The 27,810-nt window shown below is 33.2% G+C and overlaps 3 protein-coding genes across 3 annotated transcripts; all 3 read left to right on the plus strand.

The window, feature by feature from the left end:
* Positions 1 to 306: 306 nt before the first annotated feature.
* LOC105338089 (ethanolamine kinase 1) lies at positions 307 to 10,030 on the plus strand. The gene is made up of 8 exons (XM_011443071.4): positions 307 to 594; positions 1,193 to 1,461; positions 2,663 to 2,803; positions 3,163 to 3,305; positions 3,426 to 3,509; positions 3,668 to 3,828; positions 8,138 to 8,211; positions 8,760 to 10,030. Exons 1-8 carry the CDS (start codon positions 478 to 480, stop codon positions 8,821 to 8,823), a joined length of 1,053 nt encoding a protein of 350 aa, XP_011441373.3. The 5' UTR covers positions 307 to 477; the 3' UTR covers positions 8,824 to 10,030.
* Positions 10,031 to 12,272: 2,242 nt separating this feature from the next.
* LOC105338087 (fatty acyl-CoA reductase 1) lies at positions 12,273 to 20,188 on the plus strand. The gene is made up of 14 exons (XM_011443067.4): positions 12,273 to 12,374; positions 12,661 to 12,867; positions 13,933 to 14,108; positions 14,862 to 14,934; positions 15,079 to 15,185; positions 15,391 to 15,568; positions 15,753 to 15,797; positions 15,953 to 16,071; positions 16,307 to 16,374; positions 16,671 to 16,752; positions 17,036 to 17,125; positions 17,821 to 17,950; positions 18,570 to 18,697; positions 19,809 to 20,188. Exons 2-14 carry the CDS (start codon positions 12,664 to 12,666, stop codon positions 19,966 to 19,968), a joined length of 1,560 nt encoding a protein of 519 aa, XP_011441369.2. The 5' UTR covers positions 12,273 to 12,374; positions 12,661 to 12,663; the 3' UTR covers positions 19,969 to 20,188.
* Positions 20,189 to 21,867: 1,679 nt separating this feature from the next.
* Positions 21,868 to 27,680, plus strand: LOC105338085 (small ribosomal subunit protein uS15). Its single transcript, XM_011443066.4, has 6 exons — positions 21,868 to 21,955; positions 22,246 to 22,294; positions 24,327 to 24,405; positions 24,690 to 24,859; positions 27,275 to 27,375; positions 27,621 to 27,680. Exons 1-6 carry the CDS (start codon positions 21,933 to 21,935, stop codon positions 27,652 to 27,654), a joined length of 456 nt encoding a protein of 151 aa, XP_011441368.1. The 5' UTR covers positions 21,868 to 21,932; the 3' UTR covers positions 27,655 to 27,680.
* Positions 27,681 to 27,810: the final 130 nt, after the last annotated feature.

The following is a 27,810-nucleotide window of genomic DNA, read 5'->3' on the forward strand; positions in this document are numbered from 1 at the left end:
TACGACAAAAAAGGGGGCAGCCAGTCCCCACCCCCGTCCCTCCCACCCCTGGCCGCTTGATGCTACGTGCCTGGTATTGTCAACACCTCTTTAAGCATATTCGCTAATTTGTAGAGTCAGCACCTTTATCAGGACCCTGATTCTATAAATATCGATGTTTAATGTCCTTTATGCTATAAATATCGATGATAAAATTGCACTCACCCCACCCCCCGGGTGCTACTCCGTGCCTGACATGTACATATGCAGGTTTTTATTTTATTGAATTGTGAAATAAATCATCGCAAAATATCCTTATCAAAACATATCATGCAAAAAGATACCCGGTAATCTTCACACAGCTGAAAAAAACGATTGTTTTTGGGTGGGTTTTTTCATCGGGATCGGAGTCTGTACAATATGTATGTCAAAGGTCAGCCACCAAGTTGAACATAAGACGATAAGTTGAAGTTGGTTAGTCGTGTAATATTATACACAATGTCGTCTATTCCACATCTTAAATATCATATTGATGATAAAAATCTTTTCGAAACAGCAAAAGATATTATTTTACATGCAAAGCCTAACTGGGAACGCAGTGACATTAAATTCAAGGTAAATATTTCTTCGCTATGCTTGACGCCGGTATAGGTAACCACTTACAATATATATTACCGGTGGTCGTGCCACCAGTGATAATCTTACAATCAAGAATTTGGAACTAGCCATGTGCAGATGTGTCTAATTTATTAGGAAATTTACTTAACACTTGCTAGTTGCATGTAGAATATGCTGGGTCCTACTATTTGCAACTTTGTTTGCTTTGTACAAACATTTAAAATTAATTAATTAATTAATTAATACATTCAACATGTTCAATGCTCTCAGTCTCATTAAACACTCTTATATAAGTTCAATTAGTGAGTTTGGACTTTAGAAATATGTTAATTAAATATGTATATCTAATGTCAATATTGTAGAGTGTTGTGTTCAGTCTACTGTAGTCTCGCCATTTAGTGCCGTGTTATCTGATTACATAGGAAGGAAGGCAGTTTATGCACACATGTTGTCTTGACTAACCAAGGATGACGATTTAGTATTCTCCTAAGAGAGGAACAGCTTTACATCCATGGCTGGTCAAGAGAAATGAATAACTAAAGTAAATACAACCCTTATAAATAAGCTACATGCATGCACCATTTTAATCTTGCAGGTCTTTGATGAAGGAATAACAAATAAACTTGTAGGAGGTTATCGAGGAGCCAGTTTTGCACAGGCCAGAGATGTAGTTCTTATTCGGGTGTATGGTGAAAAAACTGATTTAATTATTGACAGAAATGCAGAAAAGCAGAATATGTCAGAGTTGGCTGAGGCAGGGATGTGTCCCCCTGTCTACGCTACCTTTGATAATGGGCTGGTGTATGGATTCGCCCCAGGAGTGACCCTGGATGAGAAAACAGTCAGAGATGAGACTATTCGAAAGTAAGATTCTGGTGGTTGGGGGGGGACTATCTGTCCATATTGTCTAAATAACGATAATATTACATTAGCCAACCTAGTAAAGTACATTAATCAGAATCTGGGAAGAAAATATTCAGGAACAGCTAACAATAGGCAGTTTTAACTTGAATATCAAGTTCATTAAATTTACCAGTAATGCAATATATTATACTTTCTCTTATTATATTAGTTGATTACAACCCTTACTGTAATCCAGTTTTGTTAAGGTAGCTCCATACTCGTAAAATTCTCTGAGGAAAGTTGAAAAACCGAACTGATTTCGACTTAATAGACTTAAATGTCATCAATTGTTAGAAAAAATATACATGTCATCACACTTTTTGAGATGCCAGATAAACATAAACTAAAGCATATTTTAGCATAAGAAAAATGTATTTTTTTTGGATAAAAGTAAAATCTTGTAGGCAGAAATTTGATTTTCTTGTTTAATTTTAATGTCAACTTTATCAGAAAACTAAAATTACAAAAATATTTTAAGATTAATCGTTGGAATAAGAAAAACTATAGCATTTAGACATACAACTGAGAGTTAAGTCAGAAAAAGAGTTATTTCCCCTTTGCATAGATAAAATATATAAAAATTTGGAAATTTAGTATAAAATTAAGTGCGAAAATATCTTGAACCTACCAATTATTCTAATTACATCCATGTGATTATATTCACATAAAATAAATAAAACTATCTTGCACAATTTTAAAAGAATTCAAAGTTTTACAAAAAAGTGTGACATCACAGAACACTGGATCTACTTTAACTTGCAAATATATTTCCCAATTAATTTTTCATAAATTTGTTCAACGTGACTTTGCTTCTGCTACAAAACTTAATTATATATATATTGATAATAAATCAATAACAAGAAACATTAAATGACTAATGTGGGGAAGAAATATTTGAAGGTAAGGCTCTTCAGGTTCTCATGACATTACTTAAACACGCATGAATAAAAGTAGGTATGAAATAAATGTTGGCCATATTATAGTGGTAAAGTACGTTATGCATTCCACAAATTTTACATTAAGATAAATAAGAAAGTTGGATAAATGTTTTTTCAATCTGATTTGTAATTTAAAGTCAGAATTAAATGTTCAGACACTTAGATATTCACCAGCTGGATGTTTTAATCCTTCATTTTAAACTGTTTTAGTTTTATTTTGTCAGACTTATTGCAAAAGAGATGGCGAGACTTCATACAGTAAACCCGAGACACATTCCCTGCAGAAAAAGTGCCTTGTTTGACAAACTACGAGAGTGGCTGAAGATTATGCCAGACAGTTTCTCGAATCCCAAGATGAATGAAACGTAAATTATAGTAAATACATGTACCTATATTCTAGGTGCTATTCTTGTCAATTCCTGGTTTTACAATAGCATAGAACTATGCTGTATACAGGGAAATAATCGCCCCCGTTTTATTTTCGCCCCTTTCACCGTCGTTGTCAGAGGGCAGATTTAAGACTGGGCGAATTCTATGTTACAAATAATATCTCTGTAAACATATCTGTAACTGGGCGAATTCAAGACTGGGCGAAACCGTTTGCAAGTGTAGAAGAGCAAAACTAACACGGGGCGAAAATAACCCTGTATACAGTAACTAATATTGTTACTATGCACACATGTATGCAGTATGCATGTACAATATTTCTGTTTATTTATTCAAGATTTAAGGAAAAGATCTTGACGAAGGAGGATTTGGAGAAAGAACTCTTGGAACTTGAAAAATGTATAGAAAGCCTAGGCTACCCAGCTGTTTTCTCTCACAACGATCTACTACTCAAAAATATCATTTATAATAAAGAGGAGGGTATGGAATTATTATTTTTTAATTTGTAATTTCTCATGAAAACACATGCTTAATGTGAGATTAATTAAATGTCACATAAATCCCATCATGATTTTATATCAATTTCATTTTTCTATGCAGGGAAAGTCACTTTCATTGACCAAGAATACGGCATGTACAATTATCAACCATTTGATATTGGGAACCATTTCTGTGAATATGCAGGTAAATAAGAGCCATTAAAGAAATAAGAATGGACACAACAAAAGTAATAGAATTAAAAGTATAGACATTTAAGTCCATAAGTCATATCATGCTTTAAATTCTGAAATTTTCATGTCCCATGTATTTTTCCCTGAACTGTGATTACTGTGTGTGTCTAGGTATAGGAGATGTGACAGACTACTCGCTGTATCCTGACAAAGACTATCAGCTGCCATGGATACGCGAGTACTTGCAGGAGTGGTCCAGACTGACCGGGGGTGCAGAAGTGACGGACGCAGATGTGAGGAAGATGTACTGTGGGGTCAACAAGTGTGCACTGGTAATAGGGCTTACTCTCAATGGGATACTCATTAACCTTCTTATAATTTTTTTTTTGTCAATATAGATAGTCCCAAGACAAATGCGTGCTGTTAAAATATTTCTTTTAATAAGGCCTAAGAAAAAAACCTGTTTGTTTCCGCTTTCCCGACCGACCCTAGCTTTTACCCCCCGACTCAAAACTTTTTAAAAGGATTTTTGATGGAAAAACATTGATTTATCCGATTTGGAAAAGAAAATTACTCAAAATTTTGGTCACAAAAACACTTGAAGCAGTTTCTCTTCTCACATCAGTGTAACTCAAACATTTTGTTTCAAAATGGCTGTATGTTTCCGTGTGTTGTAGATTTTAATAATGCTCTCATCGTTGGCAGAGGAAGTATCTGATATATAATATCATTTTTAGCTCACCTGAGCTGAAAGCTCAAGTGAGCTATTCTGATCACTTTTTGTCCGTCGTCCGTCTGTCCGTCCGTCTGTCCGTCTGTCTGTCCGTCTGTAAACTTTTTACATTTTGAACTTCTTCTCTAAAACCGCTTATCCAATTTCAACCAAATTTTGCACAAAGCATCCTTATGGGAGGGCGAATATAAATTGCAGAAATAAAAGTCCGATCTGTATTCAAAGCGGAGAAAACCTTGAAACTGTAGAAAAAGGGGGGTGCATTTTTAAAAATCTTCTTCTCAAGAACTATTGATTCCAATTCAACGTAGTTTAGCATAAATTATCCTTATGGGAAGGAAAATATAAATTGCAAAAATTAAGGTCTAATTCTGTTTCAAATCTGAGTTATTACGAAAATAATAATAAAGGAAAGGCGTGTTTCAATCAGTTTAATAGCCTCGGATTCGGCATCCGGTAAAATGGGTAGACAAGACTTGGCCTGGGCAAAACAAAAGATTAGCAGTTATTAATCTGCCAATCTCATTAAAATTTCAGGATATTTGATGGACCAGTATATTTGTATTTGCTGTAAATATTGCTGCAAAATAATGCGTATTTGGAATTGACGATTGCCGATCTGCCCCGGCTTTTATTTTGCCACGGCCCGGTTTTGCTTACCCATTTTACCAAGACTCGTATTCCATACTTCTAAAACGAGGTTCTTTGTTTAAAGCAGCCATGACATTATACGAAAAAGGGTCGATCTGACTATGATGAATTTGCTTGTTGTGCAGCAGTTCGCGTATGAAGGGAAATTTTTGAAACATGAAAAATATATTGGTGCCGATTTTGTGAAGTAAATTGAGGCTAAATATTTCAATGCGTTGACAGTTTTCACACATGACGTTGATGTTAGCTTGTTCTGATTTTCGTTCCGTTTTCATTATTTATGCTTTGTAACCTGGAAACTGTCGTCTGTATTTCGTGCTTTTTACAAAATCAAATCAAACAGAGACTTCGGTAAATCAAACAGTTACGTTAACTGTTTACCTGCGCAAATTAAGCAAAATCTGATGTAGGAGTACTGAAATACAATTCATTCTATCGGTAATTCGGCATTATTTTTTGCGTAATGGTAGATTAATGCAATAGGTTTTTGTTGAGATGCTCGGCATTTTCTCTAGTTTATTCAGTTTAAATAGAGTTTGATATCGCTTACGGAAATATGTAGGTATATACATGTATATATATGATTCATTTCGAAAAAATAAATTGTGTTCTTTATTTGTTATACATGTAGTGCATGTTTCTTGTGTTTAATTGTTAACAATTTCTATTTACTAACCAATTTTTGAGTGTTTGCTTCGAATTATAAGCAAGATACAGAGATTTGCTAACAATTCTATGTTTGTACACAGATCTTAAAAGCTAAAGATTAAATCAAAGTACTGATAGTACTGAAAAGCGCTAACCCAGCTTCTGTATGTATATAACAGATATATGTATATAGCATTTCAGCCTCTGTATACGCACTATATTTCCTCATCACTGCATGGCAGTCCCTGCAATGATGTATGTAAGCCCCGTACATTAATTTCACAATAACCCATAAATTAGATTCACAATAGCCCGTGCAGTTATGTGCATAAACCCCTGAAACTGGTTCCCTAACCAGTTTAAATGATGCATACATAGGGGGCGGTTATTCGATGCACTGGGAGTTGAAGTCTAACGACAATAAAGGGCTGAGCTATGCTTAGCGCTTTAAAAAGTAAAAAAATTGTCAATATTTATTACGAAAATTTTCAAAATCTGTTCTTCCAGAAACCAACTTATTGAATTGTAAACTTAACCTTTTTAGCTCACCTGAGAATGGGGCCACAATAGGGGGTCGAAGTTTAACAAATGAATATATAGAGTAAATCTTTAGAAATCCTCTTCTCAGAAACTAATCGGCCAGGAAAGCTGAAACTTGTGTGGAAGCATCCTCAGGTAGTGTAGATTCAAAGATGTGAAAATCATGACCCCTGGGGATAGGGTGGGGCCACAATGGAGGGTCGAAGTTTAACATGAATATAAAAAGTAAATCTTTAAAAATCTTCTTCTCAGAAACTAATTGGCCAGGAAAGCTGACACTTGTGTGGATGCATCCTTATGTAGTGAAGATTCAAATTTGTGAAAATCATGACCCCCGGGGGTAGGTTTGGGCCACAATGGGAGATCGACGTTTTACATAGGAATATACACAGTCAATCTTTAAAAATCTTCTTCTCAGTAACTAATTCGAAGGCAAAGCTGGAACTTGTGTGGAAGCATCCTCAGGTAGTGAAGATTCAAAGTTGTGAAAATCATGACCCCTGGGGGTAGGTTGGGGCCACAATGGGGAATTGAAGTTAAACATACGATTATATACAGTAAATCTTTAAAAATCTTCTTCTCAGAAACTAATTAGCCAGGAAAGCTAAAACTTGTGTGGAAGCATCCTCAGTTAGTGTAGATTCAAATTTGTGAAAAGCATGACCCCTGGGGGTAGGTTTGGGCCACAATGGGAGGTCGATGTTTTACATAGGAATAAACAGAGTCATCTTTAAAAATCTTCTTCTCAGAAACTAATCAGCCAGGAAAGCTGGAACTTGTGTGAAAGCATCCTCAGGTAGTGTAAATTCAAAGTTGTGAAAATAATGATCCCCAGGGGTAGGGTGGGGCCACAATGGGGGGGGGGGGTCAAAGTTTAACAAAGGAATTTATAGGGTAAATCTTTAAAAATCTTCTCAGAAACTAATCAGCCAGATGATTCTTTATAATTGTTAAGACTTTGGCCCCAGGACAATTCTTTGGCCTCACGAGAAGGTTGAGAGTTTACTGTACGTTTATATCCCATATATAAACTATTGTTAGGGATCTTTTTGAGAACTGCAATACTCAACACATGATATGACTATTATAAAATCATCCTGTTAGAAAAGGGACTAATGATTATAAACATAAGAATATCCAGGGGAAAATGGATTTTATTTATACAGGATTTACATGAATTATTGTATATTGTCCAGATAGTTTGTATTATGACTCCATTGAGCTGATTTTATCATACCTATTGTTCCTCAGGTGAGCGATGTGGCCCATGGGCCTCTTGTTGTGTTTTCTTAAGACCAGCTTAATAGTCAGGAATGATATTAAAAGTATTTCTCATTTTATACCATTCAGCAGTGTCAGTATATAATCGGCATGTATGGATACTGCAATATTAAAGGGAAAAAAAAATATTTGAAAAAATAAAAAAAAATTCTGACCGACCCACCCTACTTTTTTTCAGCATGAAAGCGGAAACAAACCATTTTTTTTGTTAGGCCTAATAAGATTATCCTGTAAACTATTATTACCTTTAATTGATACAGTATAAAGATAAAATTAATTTATTACTGTAAATTCCTAATTAAACGCGAGGAATTAATATCCGCGTAAAATCGCGAGAAGCCCGTCTCGCGAATTCTAAAATCTCGCTTTTAATTTTCGGACAAATGTAAACTACATGAAACTATGATAAAATTTCGGCATTCGTGATTTTATGTTCTCGCTATTTGATGGAAAATCGTTGAATCGCGGAATTAAGTACTCGCGTAAAATAAGGAATCTACAGTAATTGAAGTGCCAGAAAGACATAAATATTAACAAGGAAATTGATTTTGTGTAGAAATGTTTTTTGCATTTGAAATAAGACTTTGAATGATTTTCAATTATTACATTGTATGTTTCTGTTGTATTAAATCAATCTGGTAAAAAAAACCTGCATTTAAGCTATACAGGTTTACATGTGAAATAATGTACCTTTAAAAAACAAATTTATATTTTGAGACAATATTCATGCAGCACTACAAAGATGGCTGGAGAAGTTGTAAAAATAAAAGAAATGTGATTGTTTGTAGGCAGCTCATTTTTTCTGGGCAATTTGGGGACTCATCCAGGCCAAGTACTCTGCAATAGACTTTGACTATCTAGGGTAAGAAAACTTAATTTCTAGGGTAAGAAAACTTATAAATTTATGAATTTGGTGTTTTAAGAGCTTCTGATGCCTTACAATAGTTAATCAGGCTCATATTTAATCTCACTCTTACTGTTCCACTCTACAAGAGAATACAAATGCAGTGAACATGCTTTTAGTGAAGTTGGTATCATTCCGTTAATCTTTAAAATGCATTATAGACTTATCAGATATAATTACGTTTAAAATTAATCAGACCATGGTGCTTCACTAAAACTGTGTTTGACTGTATGTTCCTTTTTTAAAAGTCAAACTAAGATGAAAAATGATTGAGCTTTTTGTATTAAAGTTTCAAAGTTTTTATTCTAGTTCATTTTTTAAGAAGATGGTGGTATCCATCCTTTTTCATTCAGCTTCATTCTTTATTCCTTTAATATTTGCAAATTTTGTTAATTGTTTATATTTTGCTTCTTGCAAGCTCTTTACCACTGCTTGGGCCTGAAGTCTTTTATTTCAGTTCGAAAAGCATGTATTAAAAGAATCTTTTTTTCAAATTTGTGTTTCAGATATGCAATCATTAGGTTTGACGAGTATTTTGCTAGAAAGAATGAATTCCTCTCCCTCCAATGAAATTGCCTCTTGATGCTTTAGCAGCTGATCTCATATATCGCTACCTAAATTAAATCTATATGGATGCTTCATGCTGCCAAGACAAACTATATATCATCCACCTTTTTGAGTGGAATTTTTTACAAAGGAACTTCACTATGATTTCATTATTATATTTTGTGGGTTTTTTTTTTTTTTTGATTCTGTTTTTATGCAAAAAAAAATATTATAGAATTGATAAAATTTGTATTCAAATATATCAGTATTAATTGTATGAAATATTGTACAATGTATTATCATAAATTTTTATCAGAGAATTGCATTTAATGCATGTAAATTGGTAGAAGGGTACAAGTATCAGTATATAATCTTCATTGGGATTTTATGAACTATTAAGGATAGTGAAATCTTGTGAGATGATATGTTTTATTTCATTATTGGTAATTGAGAAATTCTTGTCATACAGTACATGACTTTAATGCAAATGTTAAATTTTATTTTGTTTTTTATTCACAAAGTTTTTTTACTTTTTTTTTTGTATTTATCTTCAGCTTTTTGTTGACACGCAAATGAATTGACCACCTATGAATTTAATATCATGAACAATGATAATATCAGTGAAATAAGATACTGTATAAATAAAAGCACCACCATACAATTATTATTTAAATTTTTTACACCAGAAATTTGTTAATTTGAGCCAATTTCCTTATGCAAAATGAAATGAAAATAGGTTTCACATTTCATTCCTGGGGTAATTAATGGACCTTGATACATTTTATGATATAGTGTTGATGTTTTGTACATTGTCAGATATTTGCTGAAATCAATTGATAGCATGTTGTTAACCGCACAAAAGGATGATATCAAGGGTTTTGAACTTGTGATACTAGTATGTGATTTTAAAGAAACTACTCATTACTTGATATTTATTCATAAAAGAACTGTTTTCATTTTGAATGTTGAGAGTTTATTGGAGACGACACATGTTAATCAGCATGAAAACTTGATATTAAAGTATCAATTACATTGTGTTACGTGAATCAAACCTGAGGTTTTGCTGTGATCATGTTTCTGCCTCCACGCAAAATTTCTTAAACATTGTACCAGTGGTGTGTTTTATTATTTGATTTCAAAATAATTTTATACTTTATTGAAGAGTAGTGTTATAATCATAGTTACATATACAAAATGTATACCCGGTACTAATAAACTTTACTACAATCATCATTTTTTATGTATTTTTAATTTTTGATGTGATGATCTTTAAAATGTAATGTCCACTCAGATAGAAATTAATGCAATCCTTGCAAGGCAGAAAATTTTAATAGCATTTTAATTGTCAAGCACCAGCATATTTAATCCAAACACAGAATTTTACCTTTGTGATGCTTTGACCAGTTTGATCGCTAGATTAAATAAGTTAGTTGGTAAATCACCTGACTAGAGATTCAAGGGCCCAGGGATATAGAATTCAAGTCTGCATGGTTCCTCATTTTCAGCTCACCTGAGCTGAAAGCTCAAGTGAGCTATTCTGATCACATTTTGTCTGTCGTCCGTCTGTCCGTAAACTTTTCACATTTTCAACATCTTCTCAAGAACTACTAGGCCAATTTCAACCAAACTTGGCATAAATCATCCTTAGGCAAAGGGGATTCAAAGTTGTGAAAATTAAGGGCCACACCCTTTTTCAAGGGGAGATAATTAAAAATTAATGAAAAATTTTGAGAAATTTTCAAAGATCTTCTTCTCGAGAACCATAAAGCCAGGAAAGCTGAAACTTGTGTGGAAGCATCCTCAGGTAATTTAGATGCAAAGTTGTGAAATTCATGACCCCCAGGGGTGAGGTTGGGCCACAATGGGGGGGGGTCGAAGTTTTACATAGGAATATATAGAGTAAATCTTTTAAAATCTTCTTCTCAGTAACTAATCAGCGAGGAAAGCTGAAACAACGTGTGAAAGCATCCTCAGGTAATTTAGATTCCAAGCTGTTAAAATCATGATCTCAGGGGTCAGGGTGGGGCCAATGGGGGGGTCGAAGTTTTACATAGGAATATATAGAGTAAATCTTTATAAATCTTCTTCTCAGAAACTATAATCAGCCAGGAAAGCTGAAACTTGTGTGGAAGCATCCTCAAGTAGTGTAGATTCCAAGTTGTAAAAATCATGATCCCTGGGGGTAGGGTGGGCCACAATGGGGGGGGGGGGGGGTCGAAGTTTTACATAGGAATATATAGAGTAAATCTTTAAAAATCTTCTTTTACAAAACTAATCAGCCAGGAAAGCTGAAACTTGTGTGGAAGCATCCTCAGGTAGTGTAGATTCAAAGTTGTAAAAATCATGATCTCTGGGGGTAGGGTGGGGCACAATGGAGGGTCGAAGTTTTACATAGGAATATATAGAGTAAATATTTAAAATTCTTCATCTCAGAAACTAATAAGCCAGGAAAGCTGAAACTTGTGTGGAAGTATCCACAGGTAGTGTAGATTCAAAGTTGTGAAAATCATGATCCCTGGAGCTAGGATGGGGCCACATTGGGGGGGAGTGTTAAAGTTTTACATATGAATATATAGAGTAAATCTTTAAAAATCTTCTTCTCAGAAACTAATCAGCCAGATGATTCTTTATAATTGTTAAGACTTTGGCTCCAGGATAATTCTACGGCTTCACAATAAGGTTCAGAGTTTGATGTAGCTTTATATCCCATATATAAACAATTGTTAAGGATCTTTTTGAGAACTGCAATACTCAACATGTGATATGACTATAAAATCATCCTGTAAGAAAAGGGACTAATGATGATAAACATAAGAATATCCGGGGGGGGGGGGGGGGGGGGGGGGGGGGGGGGGGGTTATTTATACAGGATCTACATGTATTATTGTACATTGTCCAGATTGTTTGTATTATGACTCCATTAAGCTGATTTTATCATACCTATTGTTCCTTAGGCCCATGGGCCTCTTGTTTTCCATCTGGTTACAAGGTATAAATCCCATACATTTGTTGTGTTAAAACAATTTTTAGTTAGTATTCTTCTTTCTTATTTATTTACTGGGTATAGAATGGATGTAACTGTATTATTTCTATTACAGACTAGTAAATAGTTTCATGCATCCCTGTCTGTTAAAAATTGATAAGGGTATTAACTTTTTGGAAAAAATTATATTATATGACACAATCTTAGATAACCATAATTAATCCTTTTTAGCTCGCCGAACTGAAGCTTATTCAATTAATCTTGTCTTAATTATCATTATCTTACGTTTCACATTTATATATTTTTTTCAATGTTGAGTGGTCTTAACCCCCCCCCCCTCTTCATGTTCTTTGTAAGCAGTACTTTCTATGAAACTTGTTTTTTAATTTTCTTTAAATATATAATAAAAAATGCATGTTACGTGTAAAATTAAAATAAAGATCAATAGTTTTCATGAATTAACTTAGAGTTAAAAAAATCTACATGATCTAGGCCATTCAAAAATCCGAATATTTGATGTATGAATTATTTAATACAAATAGGTGGCGCTCTCCTGTTAACTTCCTTTTAATTTTGGATGTCGAAAGAGTCGGTAGGTAACGAAGTATTCCAAATACTCACTGAATAGGAAATGATTTTACTAGCCGTATTTGTACCTTATATGCTCATTTCAGAGTAATGAATTTATATAACAGTTAATTTGAGCACAATATTAGCCTAGTTAAAGACGCGCAATTGTTATTTGTGTCACTGATACTGTAAAATTTTGACAGGACCTGTTAACGTTTGACAGGTGCGATGATGTAAAATATTTGTTTCAAAGTAGTAAGCCATCTGAAGTGTGTATTGCCTTTTTAAAATGTAAGAGATATTTCTAGTGAATGGAAATGGCAGGAACTCATTCTATCTCGGAGTTCTACCATGGGAGGAGTATTTTCATCACTGGAGCCACTGGTTTTATGGGGAAAGCCCTCGTAGAAAAGCTGCTGAGATCATGTCCGGGAATAAAGAATGTTTACATTCTCATAAGACCAAAGAGAGGCAAAGATGTCAGCCAGAGACTGGAGGAATTGCTTGCATCAAAGGTAAACACCAATTTTGTCAGGACTATATTTTGCTTTATGAATTGATATATGATTTTAGATAAGAAGTGTTTATTATCAGTTGGAAATATTGGTAACACACATGATCCTTTAATTAGGTTTCATGAAAGTTATTATTTGAAACATTTGGCAACTATCAAATGATTTTTGAAGATTCTAGCCGTTTAAAATTCTGACAATTTTATCTACGTGGTTGATTGACACATGATTAAAATGCTGTTGTATTTACTTTCCCTCAGGATCTGTATAAATATTTTGACGCATTAATCATCAATGAAATTTGTTAATACTGCATGGTCTGAAGATGGTCTAAATTTGGTAGTGTCAGATATATCATAATATGGCATTCCTACTAGCTCCAGCTTGTGGGTTGACCCTTTAGCTTGATTGTTAGAGTGCCAGATGACCAGGGTTCGAACCCCAGCAAACGCAATATTTGCCTCTGTGTTATAAAAATTAAAAACCGAATTAGAAATATGAATATATTTCAAATTATTTAAATGATCACTGATCTTGTAAGATATACTCATCATGATATAGATATCAAAGAACTTTTTTGTTGTAATTTTTTCATGCCAAGGACATACTACATATAGTATGTTTAACTAGTTCATGGAGTGACATTTGATTGTGATTATGCTTATCGGATAGATTTATGTTAGAGTTCAGATGAAAGATAAACTTTCAAGGTTTATATCGTATATATAGAAGAGATAACATTCATACTATCATCCTTAAAGTTTCACTTGTTCAAACATTATCATTTTAATAAGAAATTTATCAAAATCCTTGAATGAAAAAACCAAGAACAGTCATATGGTGATTCCTTTATGCTATACATATATATGTGACCATTTTACACAGTCAGGAATATTTTTCAAGATGTTTCTTCGATTTATAACGTTATTGACAAATAAATGCCAGCATATATATATATATATATATATATATATATATATATATATATATATATATATATATATATACACACCTTTTAAGAATAGAGAGTTATTTTCAAAGAACTTTGAATATATTTTAATTTAATAGCTGTTTGAGAAACTAAAGAGACAGGACCCAGATTTCAGTAAGAAGGTGATCCCAGTGACGGGGGATATCCTCCATGAAAACCTGGGGGTCAGTCAGAAGGATGAGGAGAGGGTCATCAACGATGTCTCTGTGGTCTTCCACTCGGCGGCCACAGTCAAGTTTGATGAAGAAATGAAGTGAGAAACATTACAATTGTTATTTACTTTAGTAACACATATTTTAGTATATATGCTGGTATACCTTTAACTATTTAAGTTATATTGAAGCATTGTATTTCCTCAAACTTTGCTGTATTTACATATTTAATTGCCAGGGATGGGAGTTTCAGTGGCAAGATGTACCAATGCATTAGCTTTGTATTTTTGTGGAATTATAGATTGTCAACTTTTAAGGTATTCGATGTATAACGACCACATTTTGTACCTAATAAATGAATGGTCCGATATTCTTAATCATGATATCATTTTGAAGGTGTTTTCAAATAAAAATACTCCACCAAAGGAATTATCCAAATTTTGATTATGGTCCAACTAATTACACCTTGAATTTTGCATTGAAGTCTATGGGCAACGTATGTTTTATCAAGATATTGTAAAAAGTAACTTAAAATTTGTTAAACTCTCTTGGTTAATACATGAATAAACGTTCTTTTTATTGAAATATGTAATAAAATGAATCATTTACCGCAGATATTTTGACGAAATTAAAATTTTCTTTTTTTTCACCAAGGGGAGATAACTCTTATAAAAAAATTTAAGGTGCAAAATGACTGGCTTCTTATATGTTGTCAGTCATGTGAATTTGGTTCATTTCACTTTCATTGTTATCTAGCAATACATATCTAACTAGTTTAAAATGATTCAAAATTGTTCAATATCCATTCATTATGTACATTGAATACCTTAAATATATCTTTTCTGTTCTAATAGGTTGGCTGTTGAGATGAATGTTGTTGGAGTAAATAGAATGATACAATTTTGCAAGAAAATCAAAAACTTGGAGGTACATTTGCATATTTAGACAAATATGAATTGTTTTCTTGGATAAAATTAAAATGCAGAATTACAAAATATTATTGGCATTATCAATGATGATGAGAAATTATACAGTTATGATATATATTCATCAATCTTTGATTCTTTTCAGGTGCTCCTACATGTTTCCACAGCTTATTGCAACTGCAATGTGAAGTACATAGATGAAAAAGTTTATGAGCCTCCACTTGCACCTCACAAATTACTGGATGCTTGCGAGTATGTGTTTATTTGACACGTTTTATAAAGCAGTAAATCTTTATTCAGTAAGGAGAATAAACTCTTATCATTTCTTATTTTTTTATGTAGCAGCAAAGTTTTTTTAGTATAGTACTTCTTATTTGACCGTCAGCCATCTCCTGATTTGATGGTGTAACATTTTTGACAAGATAGAACAAGTATGAACTATGTTGTTCTTTTACAGATGGATGGATGGAGATGTTTTAAACACCCTGACACCAAAGATGATCGGCAACAGACCAAATACCTACACCTACACCAAAGCCATTGCAGAGTATCTGCTGTACCAGAATAAAGAGGAATTACCTGTGGTGATCTTTAGACCGTCTATTGTGGGCGCCTCTTGGAATGAACCTGTCCCAGTTAGTATACACAATCTGATATTAATCATTCTGTCGTGTTGAAATAAAGTGATACAAGATTTTTCCATCATTTTCCTGTTTTCATGCTCTGATTCTTTCTTTGTAAAACATACTGTGACCTCTTTAAATCAAGATTCATTTTACATTATTTTGTATTAAAATGGTTTTGTGCCTGGTGTTTTAGGGATGGGTTGATAACTACAATGGTCCTACAGGATTGTTAGCAGCAGTAAGTATGAATGTTTTGTATAGAAAACATGCAATTACCTAAACTGGATGTTGCATTTCTTTTGTAAAGAAAAAATATACATGTTGAATTAATGAGATTTTTTTAGTATTAAATAGATAGTTGTGTATTCATTAATGCTTTTTTGGCTTCTTCAGATTGGAAATGGTTTGCTGAGAGTTATGAAGGGGGACTTTTATGGTACTTCAGATATCATTCCAGTAGACATTGCCTCCAATATGATGATAGCAGTAGCCTGGGATAATGTTGTTTATAAGTAAGGGTCCTTTCAATTAATAATAATTTTCAAATGTTAATCAAGGCATGTGCGTTTTGCATTCTAGCTATTAGCTAGTTGATCATGTGGATTTGAAAGAAGAGATGATTTTGTTTTTCTTTAAGCCAATATTTAATGCTCTTGCAGATCAGAGAGAAAGAACCTGTTAAGTTTACTTGTAACAACCCAAAATATAGGCTTTTTATTAATTGCTGTTCCTGCATTTTTTTTCTAGATCAGATGAATTAAAGGTATACCATTGTACAACAGGGCAAATGAACAAGTTTACATGGGGACAAATGGGTGAGTTGCCACTATAAATATACCATTGATTATGTACTTGTATTGCAGGATCTTTTTAATTAGTGAAAATATTTGATTTGCTGGTTCATGAAAATGTTTTAATCTGATCAAACTTGCAAATATAGATCTCTATTATAAAAGATAACAAGATTTTTATGTACATGTAATTTTATTTTGGAGAAAGAGCAAAGCTTCCTAATAAGTTCAACTTTTAAAGAAATACTGTTAAAATTATTGACCATTTTGGATCTTGTGTCTACAGCAATATGTTAAAAATGTATGAATTTTCCTTCCAGAGCGAATGTCTCATGAATGCTTCATGAAAAACCCTGTCAACACAGTAGCCAGGATCCCAAATCCTCGCTTTACCAAAAGCTAGTAAGAAACATTTCTGTACAGATCATTTTACGTACCTATAACTAAGGAATACTCTGGTAGCAATAATAATGGTACTATTCTGTAACGTAATATGCTGACAATCAGTTTCTTGAAAGTTTCTGAAAGGGACTTCCAGAATTTTACTGTGAATGTCTTAAAGTAAATGTCTACAAAATAAATTAGAATACAAGTGAAGAATGAAAAACATTCAGAGTGCTAATATAAAATGACATACTAGAATTTTTAAAAAATGTTTACTTACAGTGATTTGCTATTATTTCAGTGTGTGGCATGAGGTCTGTGTGCTGTTTGACCATGTTTTACCTGCCTATCTGATGGACATGATGATGTGGGTCTCAGGCAAACGTCCCATGTATGTACCAGTACTCCTATACTTATTGAACACTGTTTTCCTGACAACATGCCCAGTTTATAACGAACATGCATGTATATTAAGAGAAGACAAGAAAAGTACACGCCTGCTACCATTTGCATGAACATGTAATAAAGCTGCATTTACAGGAAATATTTGCATGTTAATTTATTTTTCTTTCATCAAATTTTTGAAATTTTATTGACTTATTGAAATTTTTGACTTGTGAAAATGGAAGAGGGTATTGTTGGTGTTTTATCTCAAGGGTGTGTAAATATTGAAACATTGAGTTGTGTATTCAAGAGTTGGATAGTGACAATGTGTCAAAGTACATACATTCTCTGTGTATGCATTCTATGTGTACATGAAGGTCACATGGTGTTATATCACTATAAGGTTACCAGGTCATGTTCTGAATCGGGGTCAACACCTGGCAGGTTGTGTAAGCTATGTGTAGATCTGACAGATTATTTCGTGTATCTAAAAGATAACCAGGTGTATAAAGTGCTATGGTCAAGTTTCATAATGTATTCATATGAATATTTATATTTAGAAAGCAATTACATGCACACACACACACCAAAACAAATGCTCTATAAATGCTCAATTAAAATGACTAGATCATTAATGATGAGAATTTCATGTTTCAATAAAAAAATTCATTTTTTGTACATGATTTGATCTTTTACTTCAAGATTTGTCAAAATCCAAGACAAGTTGAGGAAAGCCGTGGGGAGCCTGGACTACTTCACTCAGAATGAGTGGGTCTTCTCCAACAAGAACCTGGATGACCTTTTGAACAAAATGACACCAGAAGACAGAAAGGTACTTTAGATACACTAGTTTACAAGGGATTTAATATCTGTTTGGGGTTGAATATAAGGACCATTTTAGCAAGGCCTTGGACATTCAGTAGGATGTTAACCCTGCAAATGTAACTATATATATCTTGTGTCAGAACAAGTATAAAATGACATTGGTTTCAAGCGAAATATAGTCTTAACTTAAAAGCAAGACAAATCATGTAGATTTCAAAGAGCAGTGGTTGAATGGCCATCAGTGTAAGCTAATGATTACATCATTAGACAGGCCTACATCACAATGCTGTTCAAAACAACTAGCCAAAGTCCAAGCTCTCGCTAAAATGGTTCTATTATTCTTTCCATGTAAAATTAGATGGATATTTTTCATGCACATGCTTCTTTCACGACTTCAAATAAGACATCAGTATTTCTTAATTCATGATTGATAAGATGTTTATTTGCCCAAATTAAACATCAAATTATTTATACAAAGATATTAAATTGTAGGTAATTGTACTTTTTAAAAGCAGGTCAAAGAACTTACATTATTGTTAGGTACATGTATATTATTTATGATATCCATACAAAGGGTAGGAATTTGCTTTAAAGTGTGTTTCACAGACTACTTTATAATTTTGCAGACCTTCAACTTCAATGTGAAAAGTATACACTGGCCTACGTACATGGAGTCCTACTGTCTGGGCATTAAACGATTTGTTCTCAGGGAGGAACTCTCCGAGTTGTCCAAAGCCAGACAAACCCTCAAAAGGTTTGTTTATTCTTCAGTAAACATGCATTATTAAGGAAAACAATCAGTATTTTGTTCTATGTCAGACGAACCCTCAAGAGGTGCGTTTATACATGTATTACCATAAAATTCCTTATACAGTACATGTATATAAAATAAAAAAATCGGTTTAGCTGTTACAACTGTACCAGTTATATAATAGTGTTGTGTTGTGCATGTACTATGCCTAAATAGTAGTCAGGGTTTGATACATAGTGCACGAGCCAGAGGCGAGTGCACTATGTATCAAACCCTGACTACTATTTAGGCATAGTACATGCACAGCACAACACTATTGTTATTATTATGCCGACTGTTGAATATACTGACGTGCTTTGCTATATTTAAGTAGCTGTGACGTTCGAGTGTTGACAAGTCCCTATAAATTATCACTGGAAAAGCAAGCTTTTGGGTGTTTTTTTTTCTTCAAATAAATCAATTGATTTGATTATTTATTTAATCAACAAGTTGTTGTACAATAAAAATTCAACAAAGGTTTATGTTCTTTTCAAGAAATGAGAGACTTTTGGCCTTACCGAGAAAACTCGAAATGTTTAGCAGACGAAATCTCATTGAATTTTTTTCTTGTACATTCTTTATCAAGCGTCATTTAAAAAAGCGTTTTTGTGATTCTCATGTAGAATTTCTTTGAAAAATGTTCAATCAATTTGTTCATAAGTTTATAAGAAACTTTAACTTTAAAATTACCGTCAATAATGAAGTGTTTTTGGAAAAATGAATAATTTTAATTGCTTGATGTCAGTCGTATATATCTACATTTTATATATATTAATACTGTTAGGTTTAATAACGGCTGATTTAGCTTAGCGGTAACGTGTTGGGCTTCAAGCTTGAAAGATTTTAGCGTCGTGAGTTCGAATCCCGCTGTCGGCGCTTGAAAGATTTTCGTTGAAAACATTTGCCGTGCTCTATTTCGGCATAGTATGCTTACGCTATATAAATCCCTTGGTACTATGCGAAAATAGATGAGTAAAGAATATATAGTGACAAACTGACAGAAGGCATAATAAGAGATGATAAATGTAGTTTTTAAACTTATTATTCTTAAATTTTTGAGGTATTTTGTTTTCAGGTTGCAGAGGATAAACTTTGCAGTGAATGTGTTCCTTTTTATCGCGGTGTGGAGACTTCTGATAAACCGCGTGGCAGTGGCAAGGACTCTGTGGAACTTCCTGTTGGGCTGGGCTATCCGCATCTTCAAGCGCATGCCAAAGGTGGCCAAGTCCTCATGATACACCATCCAAGACACAAACTGAACAAGCAACTGTGATAATCTCTACTGATCCAAAGAATTAACGACTTTACACATAGTTGGGATTGACACTCATATATCTTTGATTTACCAAACTGAATTCATTCAGGGATATAGTAGACACTTACATGTATGTCAAATAAAAGAATTACATGTACAAATTGTCAGTGGAATATCAGAAATAAATTATTTATAGACAACTTACGTTTGTGGTTGATATTCTGTGCGAAGTCGAAATCTTAAATCTGTTATGAAATAAGAAAAAATTTGATTGAATATCGAACTTTCAATCATAATGATATTCATTTTCAGCCAGAATTGTTGCATTGTACAGCTACTGACAACTGTTTAACCAGCATTGATAAAATTAGTTGAAGTTTATTGAACTTTCATAGACTGCCTCTAGTTTTACATAGGAATATATAGAGTAAATCTTTAAAAATCTTCTTCTCAGAAACTAATCAGCCAGGAAAGCTGAAACTTGTGTGAAGCATCCTCAGGTAGTGTAGATTCAAAGTTGTGAAAATCATGACCCCCGGGGGTAGGGTGGGGCCACAATTGGGGGGGTCGAAGTTTTACATAGGAATATATAGAGTAAATCTTTAAAAATCTTCTTCTCAGAAACTAATCAGCCAGGAAAGCTGAAACTTGTGTGAAAGCATCCTCAGGTAGTGTAGATTCAAAGTTGAGAAATTCATGACCCCCGGGGGTAGGGTGGGGCTAGAATAGGGGGTCGAAGTTTTACATAGGAATATATAGAGAAAATCTTGATGATATTCATTTTCAGCCAGAATTGTTGCATTGTACAGCTACTGACAACTGTTTAACCAGCATTGATAAAATTAGTTGAAGTTTATTGAACTTTCGTAGACTGCCTCCAATCACATTCTTAGTTCATTATTAATTAATAAAATTACTTAAGTTTGTAAGGCACAGTTGTTTTTCGAATACTTCTGATTGATAATGAAACTTGTCGTATTTACGACGTTTGAGGTTAACTCTGAATTGCTCATTTCGTGATTGATTGATTGGAACTTGTATTTCTTTGGTGGTTGATTTTGGCTGTGAAAGTAGCATTTTGCATATATTGCAGAATATATTAACATAACCCTCATGTTTCCTTCTTGGCTGGGGGACAAATCTTGAAGTGGGAGCCAATGATTCACTTAACAATTACTAATTACTAACTTACTAATACTAATAGGTATCAGAATTAGCACTACATATTTATGTATAAAAAAAAAAAAGCAGAATCTCCAATTATATTGATGTCAAATATCATTTCACTCGGTTCCAATATTAATGTAACTTGACAGAAAAACAATACTAAGTAAACAATGATACATTTAAAACTCTTTACTGAAATGATATTCAGTTCGAAATACTAATTTTGACATTTGCAGTGCTAATGTGTGCCGGTATTGACGGATTCAATAACGGTGTTATATTAATTTTATCCTCAACGATACTTATATCAATATGATATCAATAGTTATTCTTTAAAATAGATGTAATATTGTATAATTTCAGAAAAATATACTATGATTTACTGTAATTAATATTTCTTTACAACAATTAGTCTCAGAAATTATACTTAAAAGCATAAGAAATTCTGAATTTATTACACAATTTTCTAATATCAATAAAATACATATTGTACCAAGAAAAAAATGATATTTTTGGCACCTGAGCTCTTATAAGATTACTTTTATTTTACCCCTTTTATAATGTCTAGATATTTTTTTTCACGTGTTCGGTAAACATAAATGTTTAAAAGATATGTTTAAATCGACTTCACACATCACAAACAGCACGTATAATGTTGCAGCTGTTATCGATACTAAAATAGTGAAAAGAACATTGATCCGCACCTTTATTTGCGGCAAAAAATTAGATGGCGCTTCATTCGAATACGTCACTTCCTCTTTCACACACGCTGCCATCATGGGTCGTATGCACAATCCCGGGTACGGCACAATAAACTCATTTTCTTGTGTATTACATCAGACAAGGGGTGCAAAACTATAATAAAATCAAAGCTTAACATAAGCACCACCTTTATGTGTTAGATAATATTGCTCTTTTAATCTATAAATTGACAAAATTAGTCTTGTTTATGGGCACGTGGTGTGTCAACACTGAACAAAAATGTTGCCTTAACGATATTTTTAGTGAAATACTTTGTTAAGTTGTCTCAACACTAATTCTTGGACCAAACATCAATATCATAGTGTTTTATATCGTTTGCTATTTACAGAAAGGGTATTTCCCAGTCAGCTCTACCATACCGTAGATCAGTACCAACAGTAAGTATCCAAGATATTCCATTTCTGAATGTTATTGATAAAAAGCAATGTCATAGAAGATAATCAAGAAGTAGCATAAATAGAAATTGTTAAGACAGTTAACTAGCAAATTGTTTGCCTGATTCATTAGGGCTTTTGACACTGGTGAAATTGAACCAAAATTGTGATGCTAAATAGTAGTGTAAAAGCAGAGTGTAATTATGTCTCTGGTAAAAGTGGTAGAATCTGAAACTGTGGTGCAGAAGAAATGTTTTCTTCGGTCGTAACTGGTCACAACTTTGTAAGGTTGTGACTTCATATTACAATGTATAAATATATACATTGTATATTATAAAAGTTTTCCTTTATTATTATTTTTTTTCTGTAAGATCCAATCTCCGTATTTTTAATCCATTTACGTATAAATGTATATCAACAAACTGTCTATTTCTCGCGTAAACATTCGACAACTCCATCCTTGACTTCTCCCATAGAATAATAAAACTCGCAGAAATCTTACCACCTGTACTTCATTTCTGATTTCTTCAGCAGTGAGCTATGAATGAAGAAATCATTTATTCAAAACCAACGCATACATGAACGTATAGTTTAACAATAGCAATAAAAAAAACAGCTAATGAAGCGAGGCGGTATCCAAAATGGCGTCGTCTCTTGTTATATTTTTTCTCCGATGAACTTGGTCCCTGTGCATTAACTTCTATTTTTTTCTCTTTGAAAAATATATACGATTTATTTATGAAACTATACGTATTGAATGTTTATTTATATATCCTCTTGTCGACAGATAAACCCCTATTTGTCGCAAGATTTCCACATACTTTCATAAGGGAAACTTAAAAAAAACCAACAGTCCAAATCCCCATTTTTGACGGCTAGAACACCCGCAGGAAGCACAAAACACCTTCATGTCCCGTTATTGGCAATTTAATAGGTGATAATTAGTTTAATTGTCGTTTAAATTTAATCCAATTACAAAGATGGCTAACAGCACCTTCTCCCTCGAGGTCTCATATGACGTCACACATCATGGCGGGTAGATCGAGAGAGAAAATATGCATATCGCGACATTTGAATTTCATCGCTTTCAAACTCACGAATTAGCCAGATTATTTTATGAAAACGATAAAAAACTTCATTTTTAATGAGTATAGAATAATTTTATTTAAAAAATTCCTAAAATTGAAAAACATGCGATATGTTCTTTAAGATAAGATATTTAGACATTTATTACATAGGCTTTGGTGAAGGCTTCATTTAAAATTTTGTCCTGAGCTGAATTTCGGTCTAGGTAAAGCTGTTTTTTAAAAATTGTGGGTTTGGAAGACTTGCCAGTTCACTCTTTACTTTGTTTTTGCAGCTGTTCCTGATATTACAAATACTTTGAATTAAATAAAATTAATATGGATACTTAATTAGTTTTCGTTGATACTGTATATAGAAGACTGAATTGTTTGCAAAATGGCATATTGCTTTTATCCTAATAAAGAATTTTCATTACCAGCTGATTCCTAAGCACTGCTCTAGTACTCTAGTTACTTATGCCACAAAATCTACACGTAGCTCTGTTCATGTACAGGGTCCAATTTGCCACAAAATCTATATGTAGCTCTGTTCATGTACAGGGTCCAATATGCCAAAAAGTCTACATGTAGCTCTGTTCATGTACAGGGTCCAATATGCCACAAAATCTACATGTAGGTCTGTTCATGTACAGGGTCCAATATGCCAAAAAGTCTACATGTAGCTCTGTTCATGTACAGGGTCCAATATGCCAAAAAGTCTACATGTAGCTCTGTTCATGTACAGGGTCCAATATGCCACAAAATCTACATGTAGCTCTGTTCATGTACAGGGTCCAATATGCCACAAAAAATAAATGTAATTGCATCATGATCAACCTAACAAGTGTTTTGTGCATTGCCTTATTATTAACTTACATTGTTACTTATTTATATAACTTAATAGTTAATAATGTACAAGAATGATGAATCTTGAACACAGTCAAATGTGTAATTGTTTCATTTCTTTATAGTGGCTGAAATTGACGTCTGAGGATGTTGAGGAACAAATTATGAAGCTGGCAAAGAAAGGATTAACTCCATCACAGATTGGTGAGTGATTTTTTGAAAAGATGCACAATCCTTATCGATAAATAAGAGATTGAGTCCAAATTTTAACGTAGCCTCAAAATATTTTTGTCACAAATGTCTAAATACTTGTAATATATTATTAACCACATTTGATTTTAATCGTCAAAGTTATACTTTTATCTGCATTCGTAACTATTGCATTGGTTTTACCATGTCTGTAGTAACTGGAAGAATGGAATACATATTAATTTGCAGTCCACAATAATGTTACAGAGTACTGATGTAATCATGTGTGCATATAACAGGTGTAATCCTTCGTGACTCCCATGGTGTGGCCCAAGTACGCTTTGTCACAGGAAACAAGATCCTGAGGATTCTGAAGAAGAAGGGCATGGCTCCTGATCTTCCTGAGGATCTGTACCACCTCATCAAGAAGGCTGTCAACATCAGAAAACACATGGAGAGGAACAGGAAGGTGGGCACATCTGTCATGCTATCTCTCAATGGTGTACCATTATGTCAGATAATCTCACTAAAGTGTACCATTATGTCAGATAATCTCACTATAGTGTACCATTCTGTCAGATAATCTCACTATAGAGTACCATTATGTCAGATAACCTCACTATAGTGTACCATTATGTCAGATATTCTCACTATAGTGTACCATTATGTCAGATAATCTTACTAAAGAGTACCATTATGTCAGATAAGGCCTAAGAAAAAAAATTGTTTGTTTCCGCTTTCCCGACTGACCCTAGCTTTTACCCCCCGACTCAAAACTTTTTTATATATATATATTATAAGGATTTCTGATGGAAAATCGATTATTTTCGTTTTTATCCGATTTGGAAAAAAACCTAATAGTCAGGAATGATATTAAAAGTATTTCTCATTTTATAACATTCAGCAGTGTCAGTATCTAACCGGCATGTATGGATACTGCAATATTAAAGGAAAAAAAAATATTTGAAAAAATAAAAAAAAAATTTCAGACCAACCAACCCTCCTTTTTTTCAGCATGAAAGAGGAAACAAACTATTTTTTTTGTTAGGCCTAATCTCACTATAGAGTACCATTATGTCAGATAACCTCACTATAGAGTACCATTATGTCAGATAACCTCACTATAGAGTACCATTATGTCAGATAACCTCACTTTAGTGTACCATTATGTCAGATAATCTCACTATTGTGTACCATTATGTCAGATAATCTCACTGTAGTGTACCATTATGTCAGATAATCTCACTATAGTGTAACATTATGTCAGATAACCTCACTATAGTGTACCATTATGTCAGATAATCTTACTAAAGTGTACCATTATGTCAGATAATCTCGCTATAGTGTACTATTATGTCAGATAATTTCACTGTAGTGTACCATTATGTTAGATAATCTCACTATGGTGTACCATTATGTCAGATAATCTTGCCATGGTATATCATTATGTCTGACTATTTCAATAGTGTTCTATTGTGTCAGATAATCTAAAGATAATGTACATACCATTAGATCAAATACCAGTTAATACTAAAATTGTCAGACAATTTTACTGTTGCATTTTGTACCATTAACTCAGATAATCTCATAATAGTGGACTGTTCCATTAGGTTGGACAGTCTCACCAAATCTCACTTTACCAGAAAGTTACAAGATATATTGAAGTACATATGTAATGGATAAGTAACTCGATAGTGTTGAATAGTTTAGAGAAAACATTCCCTCCGAGGGCCTTCGGCCCTCGGAGGGGATGTTTTCTCTAAACTATTCAACACTATCGAGTTATTTATCTTACTTAAAAAAATTCCCCCCATTGAACCTCAAAGAAGCATTGACCCATTCATATATCCAACTGTGCTGTAATACAAAAGCATCTAGTTCATTTATGATTCCAATAGTACCATACACAATAGCCTAACCAAACACACCTTTTATTCATGGACGAGTGAACAGGTGCGCATGTTATAGTAAACCCTTCCGCTGTACTGATCAGACTTAAATTTAGATGATGAATTTTTTTAACGCAAAGTACATTCAATGTATATAGAGGTCTACACTACCGGGAAAGACACGGATACCGTTTGAATGATATTTTAGACTTGCAAGGAGAAAGGACAAATCAGAAATTTGACAAAAATTAACAGACGATGATTGTTAAAAATTTTGATAGGAGTCTTATGAAGTCATAGTGTGACAATATTCCCTATATTGTTAAAACTAAGGAAAAGGTGTGATATGGTTCAAGGTTCAAATAGGAAGTCTAAAAGTGTTTATGGAAGTGATTTACATGTGATCCCAAATCTATCGAAATTAAGAAAAGGAGATATTTCTGCTGAAATTTCATTCGTGGCTTATCGGATATACATTTGTGGATGACAAGATTCTGTGTTATAAATTTGGATTTATTTTTGAAATACATGTTTCAACATTTTGTCATTTTTATTTGTTTTATGCACTGTTGGATATTTGAATATCCAACTGATGGGCGGTTGGATATTAAAAATATCCAACTTCCCATCAGTTGGATATTTATATATCCAACAACCGATGATTGAATAGTGAAAATAAACGTTGACTAAATACAATGGGTGACGTCATAGAAGTTTTTTAAATTGCAGATAAACAGCCATAATTCATTGCACTGTGATTTATCTGTTATCTAATGTCTACACTTCCTTAGTAATTCAAATTTAGCAAAAAAAGGCTAAAGTGTAGAAATTAGTCTTTATAAATGAACATGTGATAGGAAAGACGTAAAATGAGAAAATTTTTATTGAGAATTAACTGTTGATTTCTAAGCTTGAAGTAGTTAACATGTAGAATTGTTTAATCTTAAATTTGTATAGACCCCTTGTGAATAAGTTTTGGTTATTTGTTCTTGCAGGACAGAGATTCCAAATTCCGTTTGATTCTGGTAGAGAGCAGAATTCACAGATTGGCTAGATATTACAAAACAAAGAAAGTTTTGCCACCAAACTGGAAATAGTAAGTTCAATATCTTTTATAAATCCGTAGGACTATTTGACAAAAGTAGAAATTTAACATGACTGTGTAGGCCTTAATTTTTATAAAGTTAGTTGATCTGTTATAAAGCTGGTAATTCTAAATTTTTTGAATGCATTTATTTCTTTAATTGACTGATGTGTATTGGAAAAATTTAATTACTTTTGAAAATACTTGATATGAGAGAGTTTTTGAGTTGGATCTCTGATTGTTGTCTTTTTTTCCAGTGAGTCTGCCACTGCCGCTGCTATGGTTCAGTAATGTAATATAATAAATCTGAGACAGTCTGTGCCTGGTCTTCCTTATTTGTTTACCTGGAAAAAAAAACCAGTGAAGGGATTCTCTGTATCTGCAATTCATAATACAAATATGTATGAATTTCTTTAGAACTTGATGCATTGAGGGTTGTTTAAACTC

The sequence above is a fragment of the Magallana gigas genome, chromosome 5 (assembly GCF_963853765.1).
Source record: "Magallana gigas chromosome 5, xbMagGiga1.1, whole genome shotgun sequence".
Lineage (NCBI taxonomy): Eukaryota > Metazoa > Mollusca > Bivalvia > Ostreida > Ostreidae > Magallana > Magallana gigas.

Bases quoted from the DNA above. Each gene is read 5' to 3' on its own strand.
- LOC105338087 (XM_011443067.4), top strand. From the start codon at position 12,664: ATGGAAATGGCAGGAACTCATTCTATCTCGGAGTTCTACCATGGGAGG. The intron at 14,109-14,861 runs GTGAGAAACATT...CTGTTCTAATAG, and splicing joins AAGTTTGATGAAGAAATGAA to GTTGGCTGTTGAGATGAATG. The intron at 16,753-17,035 runs GTAAGAAACATT...CTATTATTTCAG, and splicing joins CCTCGCTTTACCAAAAGCTA to TGTGTGGCATGAGGTCTGTG.
- LOC105338085 (XM_011443066.4), top strand. From the start codon at position 21,933: ATGGGTCGTATGCACAATCCCGG. The intron at 21,956-22,245 runs GTACGGCACAAT...TGCTATTTACAG, and splicing joins GGTCGTATGCACAATCCCGG to AAAGGGTATTTCCCAGTCAG. The intron at 22,295-24,326 runs GTAAGTATCCAA...ATTTCTTTATAG, and splicing joins ACCGTAGATCAGTACCAACA to TGGCTGAAATTGACGTCTGA.
- LOC105338089 (XM_011443071.4), top strand. From the start codon at position 478: ATGTCGTCTATTCCACATCTTAAATATCATATTGATGATAAAAATCTT. The intron at 595-1,192 runs GTAAATATTTCT...TTAATCTTGCAG, and splicing joins GCAGTGACATTAAATTCAAG to GTCTTTGATGAAGGAATAAC. The intron at 3,306-3,425 runs GTATGGAATTAT...TTTTCTATGCAG, and splicing joins CATTTATAATAAAGAGGAGG to GGAAAGTCACTTTCATTGAC.